The 10,181-nt window shown below is 51.7% G+C and overlaps 1 protein-coding gene across 1 annotated transcript in view; it reads right to left on the reverse strand.

Annotated features, from left to right (window-relative positions):
• Positions 1-2,135: 2,135 nt before the first annotated feature.
• MGAT5B (alpha-1,6-mannosylglycoprotein 6-beta-N-acetylglucosaminyltransferase B) overlaps positions 2,136-10,181 on the reverse strand; it is a 72,442-nt gene continuing 64,396 nt past the window's right edge. Inside the window, exons 16-18 of the mRNA XM_031059908.1 lie at positions 6,839-6,913; positions 6,144-6,418; positions 2,136-4,294 (exon numbers count right to left, since the gene is read on the reverse strand). Coding sequence (XP_030915768.1) covers positions 4,096-4,294; positions 6,144-6,418; positions 6,839-6,913 — 549 coding nt within the window. The 3' untranslated portion in view covers positions 2,136-4,095. The remainder of the gene's footprint in view (positions 4,295-6,143; positions 6,419-6,838; positions 6,914-10,181) is intronic.

A 10,181-nucleotide genomic window follows, 5' to 3' on the forward strand; every position in this document is an offset into this window, starting at 1 on the left:
ATTGAAAAAAATGAAAAAATTCTGAAAAAATTCCTTCACCCAGGGTTTTTCTCCTGGGAAGCTGAAAGGCAGCGAGAGAGGCCTCAGAGAAAAGGAAAACAATTCTTATGTAATTCGCTTCTCCTGTGTTGTGCTCATGTGGAATGTGGTTGGAGGTTGTTTACCCACAGGTGATTGCTTGATTGGTTTCTGCTGTGAGTTGTTTTCACTCTTTGGCCAATCAGGGCCAAGCTGTGTTGGGACTCTGGAAAGAGTCACAAGTTTTCATTATTATCTTTCTAGTATACTAAAAAGATATACTATATCTTTCTTTATAACTATAAAAGTATCTTTTCTGTATTCTGTATTAGTATAGTATAGTATATTGTGTTTATTTGGAATGTGTTTGGAGATTGTTTACCCACAGGAGATTGTTCCATTGGATTCTGGCGTGAGTTGTTTTGACTCTTTGGCCAATCAATCCCAAGCTGTGCTGGGATTCTGGAAAGAGTCAGGAGTTTTCATTATTATCTTTTTAGCATTCAGTAAGTATCCTTTCTGTATTCTTTAGTATAGTATAGTATTCTTTAATATAATATAGTATCATAAAGTAATAAATTAGCCTTCTGAGAACATGGAGTCAGATTCATCATTCTCTCCCCTCGTGAGTAGCCCTGCATTTACAACAGAGGTGCCCAGGATGATGAGAGGGGACACGGGGCAGGGACCACTCATCCTCTCCCCACTGCACTGGCAGGGAAAGGGTTTGGTGCCAGTGACATTAAAAATAGGGAGAAAAAAAAAAAAAAACAAATCAACTCCATAAAGAAAGTTCTGGGTGGAATTATTTAGAAGAAGAGTGAGGCTCAGAAACATAAATCGCCCCTGGCTTCATTTCTAGGTAAGGAAAATGGATTTCCAGAACAATATCATTCTTTTGACACGCCTGTCCTGGTTTCACAGCTGCCAGAAAACAGGTTAGGAAAAAAATCCGAGACATTCCTGGAGGCTCTGCTGGGTGGATGCCACCTGAAATCTGGAAATCAAAAGGTCCAACCCCACCCTGAGGGGACCCCAGGGGCTCCCCATGAACCCACTCTGGCTGTTAAACAAACTGTCCCAGCCAGCAGCATCACAGAGTGCAGCTGACAACTCCTCATTCCATTTTGTTTGGGTTTATTCACAGTTTTGACACCATTTCCCCCTCCCCACTGGGGATTTATTCTTTGCAATTAGCTGTGGGAATCAGAACCTCTTTCACATGGCAGCGGCTCTGCTTCCCTTCAAAACTCTTTCATGCTCCTGCTTAATAAATTGTGAATTTGATGTTTGCATCCTCAGCTCTCCCTTACAAATGGAAATGTGTCCTGGCCAGGGAGACCAGGCTGGAGACCTGCTCAGGAAAGGGCTTGGGAAGGGATGGGATGTCCCAGTGATCACCAGGCACAGCCAGGGCAGAGAAAAGCATTTCCAGGTGACAAAGTCCCTTCTGTCCCACACCAGCAGCTCCATCCCTTGGTGCCACTATGCCCCTGGCACACACACACCCCACATAACAAATATTTTGATGCCAATTCTGCACCCAAAAGTGATGTTAACACCCAGCACTGGCATTCCCAAAGCAGCCCAGCCCCCAGCTTGCCCCACCATGGGATTTTACAGACCAAGGCATGTGGGATGGGGCAGGAGGGGCTGCCCCAGCAGCCACACTCTGGTCCCTGCTACATCCATGAGTGATGCTCCATCACCAACAGGGCGAAGGAGAAGCTTTTTCCCCAGACAGCCCCTGAGCAGGACCTGGTGCCCACTAATGGGGCAGAGACGTGCCAGGCAATAGCAGAGCCTCACTCAGCCCCATCACCCACATTTCCAGGCTGGTTTGAGATCCAGCCAGGTTCCAGACAGATCATTATTTCCCATGACAGCAGCGAAGGTGAGCCAGCCACCTTTTATTTCAGCCTGGAGAAAAATTCTCCTGCCAGGGGATAATTGGGGCTCTCTGCAGTGGGAGGCAGCGCTGCGCTGCTGAAAGGTGAAGGCTATTTTAAAAGCAGCTGAGCAGAAACTGTGGAAAAAAGCTGCCCAGGGAGCTGATGTGTAACAAGCGCTGCCTCACGAGGCATCCTGAGCCCCTTGGTCTTTAAAACTTGCTTAGATCTCCTATAAAATCCGGTTTTATTTGGTTTTTACAACCCTGGGAAATGAACTGCTGGTGGTTCCTGCTGGCAGACCCCCCGTGCCTCTCCCAGGCCAGCTCCTGCCCACCCAGCTCTGGCAGCACTCTGTGCCAGGGGATGCTTTGAGGCTGAGATGAAAGGTGCTGTGGAGAGGTGTTGCTGCTTTTATTTAGACACACACTGGCTGCAAGACACAAAAATTACTTAATCAATCCTTCCCCTGGGCTGGCGTCACAGGCAGGATGGAGGCTGCCCACGCAGCTGGGAGCTGAAGATGATAAATTGCTCTGGGATAACAGCAGTGTGTCCAGCTCATCCAGGGCAGGGTGTGGCCAGGCTCACATGGGGGTGCCCAGAGGACACAGCACCCTGGGGTGACACAGCACCCTGGGGTGACACAGCACCCTGGGGTGACACAGCAGGGACACGGTGAGGGTGGCTGGGCTCTGCCCAAAGCTGCAGCTCAGCTGAAGGAATGGGAGTTTCTCCCAAAGGCTGGCACAGGGAGGACAGGCTGGAGGTGCCACGGGTGTGGCACAGCTCCAGCTCCAGGGCAACCTCCTGCACTCATCCTGCCACCACTCTCCATCAGTGACTGAAAGCCAGAGGGCACAATTCCGCCAGGATCCTGCAGTGACAGTGCCAGGTCAGGCTGCCACCCCACCAGCCAGGTCAGGAGTAATTCTATGCAGGGAAGGGCTGAGAAGGAGTTTCCAGCCCCTGATTTTCCAGCTACATGTTTTATGGCATGCAGGAATCTCCCCATTCAACCTGGCAAACACCACCAGGGCTCAGCACCAACCTTACAGCAACCCCTTGCCCTGGTGAGCAACCCTTCAAGAACAAACCAGGTTACCCCAGCCAGCACCAGCCCAGCCAGGGGATGTGCCAGGAGGGGACACATGGGCAGTGGAGGGGAAACCACCCCCAAAGCAAGAGGAACAGCACTAAGGAAAGTTGAAGAAGCGAAGAGTTCTATGGAACATGGTTGCTTGGAGCTCACCTCTTGCTGTGCTGGCAACATCTGGGGCACACAGAGTCAGGATGTTGCTCTTCAGGTGCTCTGCCCTTGGTCAGTGCCCACTAGGAATTCCCTCCATGTGCTGCAGGACATCCTGCCCTCTGCCCACTCAGCTGAGCCCCAAGCAGCCCCTGTGCCCTCACCTCCACCTCCAACCATCCCTGGGGGGATGTTCAGCTCTGTGCATGGCTCAGCAGGGTGAAGAGCAGCCTGGAGGCTGGGGGGATCATTTTGGGCACCTCTGCCCTGCCCAGGGACCAGCAGCTTTCCCAGGAGCCCACTCCAGCCCCATCCCACCACTGCCTCTTCCTGGGGCTACCAGGGGTGCAGTCCCCAATGTGCCCATCCAATCCAGCCACTCTCCTTGTGCTTTGTCCTCCCCCAGCTCCACACACCCACAACAGCCACCAGCATCACCCCTGTCCCCCCTCAATGCAGCTCAGCCCAAGAACTCCCATAGAAGGGCTGGGTGTGGATTCCCCTTTAATTTACCACTTGTCAGGGGGAGGGTTAAAAAAATCAATAAATAAAACAACTTAGGATGCTTGAAGAAGATGAAAACCCTGAAACTGCGGTCTGCTGGTGGTTTGTCCCATCGCCAGAGGAGGGGAAGGGTGTCCCCAGCCCCTCTCTCCCCACCACCCCATGCCAGCGCCACCAGGTCCAGGTGGGTTCGGTCCAGGATGCGCTCGGACGATGCTCCTCGGGAAGAAAATGACTCCAAAGTTCAGGACAGGGTCATTCACAGCTGGCTGGTGGATCAAACAGCCCCAGAGTCTGACATGGAACAGCCCCAGAGTGAGTCTGACAGCCCCGGCTCACCCACCGCGAGGGACCCGTCCCAGCTCCTCAGCCGCCGCGGAGTTCTGAGGAGAAGCCACCCGGTGCCGGTGTCCCCGGGGCGGTGGGGACGCCATGTCACAAGCAGTCCCTGCACAGAGCCACCTGTCCTTGGCGGAAGTCACGGCAGGGGCAGAGGCGCCGGTACTTGGCATGGTGGCCGGCGCAGCTGAAGAGCAGGGGCTCCTTCTGGAGGTAGCACTCGCGGACGTTCTCGGCCACCGCAGGGTACAGGTGGTTCATCTCGTACTCGGTGCTGTCGCACGCGATGCTGAGCCTGGGGGCCAAGGCAAGGTGGGCAGGTCAGGTGAGTGCCCATTGAGGGGGTCATTGAAGGGGTTTTGTCCTTCCTGGGGAGGTTCCTTTGCTGATCTGTGTTTGCCCCCCCTTGGCTACATGTGAGGGCTTGTCACCAGCCCAACATGCTATGCAAGAAGGGGAGACCCTGGCAACTCAACCCTGCAGCCCAGAGATTGCCCCGACCCACAGATGGCTCAGAATCACCCAAAAAACCCACCCAAATCTTAGGAGTTGGAGTCGTTGGTCCTTGTGGGTCCCTTCCAGCTCATGAAGTTCAATGGGTCTCTTAGAGCCCCTTGCTGACCAACAGCTCTGTCCGTGGACAGAGCACCCACAAAACCCCACCCGAATCTTAGGAGTTGGACTCATTGGTCCTTGTGGGTTCCTTCCAGCTCATGAAATTTAATAGGCCTCTTACAGCCCCTTGCTGATGAACAGCTCTGTCCATGGACAGAGCTCCATGGACAGAGCTCCATGGATGTAGATAACATTCTGTTATTGTATGTTACTGTAGATACATTCCCTGGAAGGGACAGGGGATCAGGGAATGCCCACATGCTCCCTGTTAGTTGGGATTAGCCAGAAAACTGAGGTGAGCATCAGCAAAAGCCCTGAGGAGCAGCAGAAATGCCCAGTGTGGATTTTAACACCCCTCCCCTCTCAGACGGAGCAGCAGCACTGGCATTGCCCTCCCACCAACCCTTCTCAGCTGACGAGTCCCTGAGCCAGCTCGTTTTAAGGTCTGGAGGAGGACGTGCAGGGGGAAAGAGCGAAAGGCAGGCCCCAGCTGTAATTTATCACATAAAAATGTCAGCAGGACACGCGGCACCTGCCTGACCAGCGTGACAGCTCCGGCAACGCTCGCATTTAAATTGCCCAGGGAGCAGCACAGAGCCCAGTGGCAGATTTATACTCTATTAAAACTTCACCACTGTGTGTTCAAAATGCAGTTTTATAGAGAGAGACATTAAAAAGGAGAGAGCATGCGGGAGGTGGAGAGGAATGGGGTTGGAAAGAGGTGGAACCATGCCTGGAAACGCTGTTGTTGCATGCTGAAGAGTGAAGGTGGGCCCTGCCTGCACTGCCTTCATCTCGTACTCAATGCTGAGCCTGGGGGCCAAGGCAAGGTGGGCAGGTCAGGTGAGCAGCCATTAAGGGGTCATTGAAGGGTTTTTGTCCTTCTTGGGGAGGTTCCTTGTAGGGCGATACAATGTAAGAAAATAAAGGTAGTATAGAAAGTAATCTTACCCCATTAAGGAGTTGTAGCTGAACCAATTATTAGAGATTGGGAACAGGCCTGATTTTAACAGGCCACAGCTGTAGCCAATAAGAAGAGTGTTATAAAAGAGTAGATTGGTTGATTGAGGGGAACTGGAGTCAGCTGGCTACTGTGAGGACAAGGAAGAGTTGGTGCCTAGAGGAGATGCCTATGAGAAAACATCAAGGAGGAACAAAACTCTAGCAATATGGAACCCTTGCAATGCAATGACAATAGAACTCTTATGCTGTAACGAGGACAGTTCCTGATGAGGGACTCATCAGCTGAGAAGGGTTGGTGGGAGGGCAATGCCAGTGCTGCTGCTCCATCTGGGAGGGGAGGGGAGGGGTGTTAAAATCCACACTGGGCATTTCTGCTGCTCCTTGGGGCTTTTGCTGATGCCCACCTCAGTTTTCTGGCTAATCCCAGCTAACAGGGAGCATGTGGGCATGAGGGCTCATCACTGGGATTTTTGGGAAGAAAATGGGTGCAGGGGATGGGGGGAACAAAGGGAACGTGGTCTGGCTGGTGACCCCCCCACAAGCTCCCTGAGAAGGCCCCAACTCACTGGAGAAACACCTCCTCCTTGTTGAGGAACCTGAAGAAGGTGGGCTCGCAGACCAGCCCGTGGCGCCGGCACGTCTCCGTGCACGTGTGCTGGGGCTCCGACACCCACACCTGCAGAGAGGCCACCGGGGGCCACGCCTGGGGCGCCCACCCTGCCCTGGGGGACCACACCAGGTGTGTGGAGTTGGGGGACAGGGCCAGCGGGCTTGGAGGGCTTTGCATAGCAGGAGTCTTGGTCTTGGGAGACGGAGGAAGAGATGATGTGGTGCAGAAATCCTGGTGGAAGAGAAGATAATGGGTCAGTGCTCTGAGATGTTAATAGTGGGGAAGGGAGGCTGCTGGTGGGACAGGAGGACACTTGGGATGATGACTTTGCTCATCAGGTTGAGGTCACCTGCATGCATAGATGCTATGGGTGTGGGTGATAAACCTCTGCTTTTCTCACCTCTTCTTCTCCCAATGCTGCCTTATTCCCTGCAGCAGAAAGGCCCAGCCCCAGCATCCCCAGGTGTCCTCCACCAACCCCCAGCACCTCTGGCCCATGACAAACTTCCCCCAGCCCCATCTCCTGGTGCTCTCTGCAATCAGGGCACTGACTGCACAATGGGTGAACAGGGATGCTCCCCAGGGAGAAGAGGGAGAGCTGGCCATGAGGACAGAGATGGCTCCCCAGGGAGGACAGGGATTCTCCCCAACCTGGTGCTGAATGTAGGCGTGGATCCGCTCCAGCATCCCCTCGCAGGTGTACTCGTAAGGCAGGTAAGGGTCCACCTGTGAAGGGCAAGAGCAGAGCACAGGCAGCAGCTGGGGACAGCCTTGCCCTGTCCCTGAGACAGCAGAACCTTGGGCATGGCTCTCCCACCCACCAAAGCCAATGACTCATGTCTGTCCACCAAAGCAAGCAGGGAAGAATCCTAGGGCTGGAGAAACCTCACCAGCCATAAAGCGATAGAGAGAGAGGAGTACTTCGGGTTCAACCTATTGGTGAAAATGAAATCATCCCTGTTCCACTTTAATCTCCCTTTTCTCCACTTTTAGTAAGTTATACAATCAAATCAGTTTTCATCCAATAGGTCACTTCAAACTAAAGCATGAACTGTTCCAGCTCACAAAACACTCTGCAGCTGTGGGCAAGGGAAGAGCAATCTTTAAAATAATATTTTTAAGGAACTTTCTGCCCTGAGAAGACATATTTTTCCACACTCTCTTATTCTCCAGAGAGATGTTACATGAGGTGCAGGAGGTTGGTGCCAGTCCTGGGACCTCCCTTCCCCTTGTGTATCTCTGCAGAGCTTTATTCAGGAGGATTATAAGCAAAACTACTCAGAGATAATTAATCCAGAAAACACTGCTGCTTCTATTTTCTGAGCTCTGCACCTCCAAAATAGCTATTTCCTTTTGAAGTACCTGTCAAAACCAAGCTCAAAGGCTCAGTCTGCTGAGAACCCCCTAAGCATCTCCCTGCCATAAATATCCCACCTGAGATCTCAGGCAGGCTGGAAATCACAGCTGCTTCATCTAATTACAGATGTGCACGCTAATCAGGGCTGACACAGTGACAGGCACCAATCCTCCTTCTGAATTCCTGATGGGCTCTCAGTTAACTGGGGCAGAGCCCTCTGAAAGCAAAATTGCCTGTCTCAGTTTCAGAGCCAGACTGGGGCTGCCTGGGATCAGTTTGGAGGAGACAAACCCCCCCTTGCTCAGCATCACCAGTGCTCAGCCTCATCTCACCACTGCCTTCATGGGGGGCTTTTCCCAGGACCTTTTGCCAGGCATAGTGCAGATATAATTCCAGAAACATCCTCATCCCCCAAAATGCTGCAGCACATCACACAAACCCTCCTTGTGCCTGCACATGCATCCAGAGGTGATGCTCCAGGTGCAATCCCACCTCTCCACAGGCTCCCAGGCGGACCCCTGGGTATCAGGAGCCCACTGCAGCCCCTGCTCCTCTCCCTCTCAGGGGGAACCCCAAAGGCTCTCCTTCCCTTTGCTCTCCTCTCCAGGTTTTGTTAGGATTCAGCTCGTGCACTCAGGACTGAGAAAATGCCAATTTCGAGAAGATAATTGTTTAATTAAAATCTGACAGGCTCAGCCTCTTCTCAACAGCCACGTTGTTAATGGCACTCCTGAGCTCAGGATGTCCCCAGAGTCCTGGGAGGGAGGAGGAGGAGGAGGAGGGGGGTTCTGAGGTGGGGATCACTGCATCCCACTGCAAAATGATGCACAGGATGGCATGGAGGGAATGGAGGTGTTGGTAAGATGGATTTTGCCATCCTTTGCTCAGCTGGGAGAGCTTCCCAGCCCCAGTGCTCTCTCCATCAGCCAGGCAGGGAGTCACTGGTGTCCCATGGGAATGCCACCACAAGAGCCCTGCATTTCCAGCTGGGAGGATGAAGTCTCCTTCATTCAAAAGGAAAATAAAGCAGGGTGGAAAAAATCTGAGCGTCATCAGACAAATAAGTAGAAAAATAATGCAATTCAGCGCTGGCACGTAACAGCAGGCTGGAACATTTTAACCAGCTATTTTCACTGGGATGTTTAATGTGCCGCTCTTTCAGGCATAGTCTGAAATGTATAATTTTCCATTATAGTCCTGTATGTTTGACTTTAATATAATGAAGCCTTCTCCCTTCACTACACCAGAATATTGGGTCTATTAAATTGCTTGTGTGAGGACTGGTTTTGACAATGGGAAAAGCTGAAGGCCCAGAAAATGGTGGTGCTTGCAAACCTCTCTCCTTCTCCAGCCTCTCACCCCAGGATAACAGACAGAATCCATCACTGGGACAAACCTCCAGCATCCCCTGTCCCAAGGGGACACCACTTGTCTCTCTGCCCCCTGTCCCTGTGCTGATTTGATCTCTGGGGTAGAGGGGTTTGATGCTTCCCTGGTTTTAATCTTCCTTATAAATAGTTCAGGGATGCAAACCATCAGGGAAACCCAGAAGTGCTCCCAGAGAGATGAATGGCAGAGTCACAGCCTGCCAAAAACCTTGCCCAGCAGCTGGAGGGTGACCTGGAACGGGTGCCACCTCCAAAAGGATGAGAGAGGGCAGCACAAGGGCTGTTCTTGGGGGGAAAAAACACAGATTGCAAACCCAAGCCACGTCCCAGGCATGATTCAGCTCTGCCTCCAGAAGGAAGAAGTTTCTTTCAGGCAGAACTGGGTTGGGAGGGACGCCGGCTGCATCCCAACTGCTCTGTTTGCACACAGCCAGCAGCCTGGGGAGCTCTGCCAGCCCAGCAGCAGCTCTGGGATGGCACAGCCTGCCCCAAGCTGCAGCAGGAGAAACTGGGGTGCTGCAGTGACATTAAAATATTGCTGAGAAATCAGCAAATCCCCCTGGGACCGAAGCTTGCTGTCAGCTCGACCACAGCAGGATTACTGCCAGGTTCATCAATCAGCTCCCAAACTCCCAGACAGGCTCCCAGCACAGCTTCCACCTGATGGCAGAGCCAGTTTTCCCACAAGATGTCATATCCCCAAAAATGTCTTACTGAGTTCTGGCCTAGAAGATGCAAAACATCTGTGGGATGTGTGATTTTTCGGTCATACGACAACAAAAAAATCCCTAAATAAATTCAATTTTAGGTCAGTTTTCAATTTTCAATGTTTTCACCCATCAGGGAGGGGGAAAATGTTGTGTTTCAGGTTCAATCTGTCTGAGTTAGTGAAGCAAATGGAAATGCAACATTTCAGATCCAGCACTCCTTTCAATAAATTGGCAGGGTATTTCCAAACAAAGGCAGGCAGATGGGAAACAAAACCATAGTATTTCATTCCAGTAATTTTGAAATGAAATGTTTTGACAGAAAAAAAAATAAATTGATGGTGGTTATTCTGAAAAACAGACAAATTTATTAGATATTCCAATAACAGAACACCCCATTTTGCCTTTGGGAAAAAAATAAAAAGGAGCCAGTAAAATAATTTCTCCGAACTCCAGTAACTGGCTGGGAACAGGAACACTAAATTGCCCAGCTACCATCTTTCTGCTGCTCCTCCTGCTCATGCCCTTGTTTTCAATTCCTG

The sequence above is a fragment of the Geospiza fortis genome, unplaced genomic scaffold (genome assembly GCF_000277835.1).
Source record: "Geospiza fortis unplaced genomic scaffold, GeoFor_1.0 scaffold244, whole genome shotgun sequence".
Lineage (NCBI taxonomy): Eukaryota > Metazoa > Chordata > Aves > Passeriformes > Thraupidae > Geospiza > Geospiza fortis.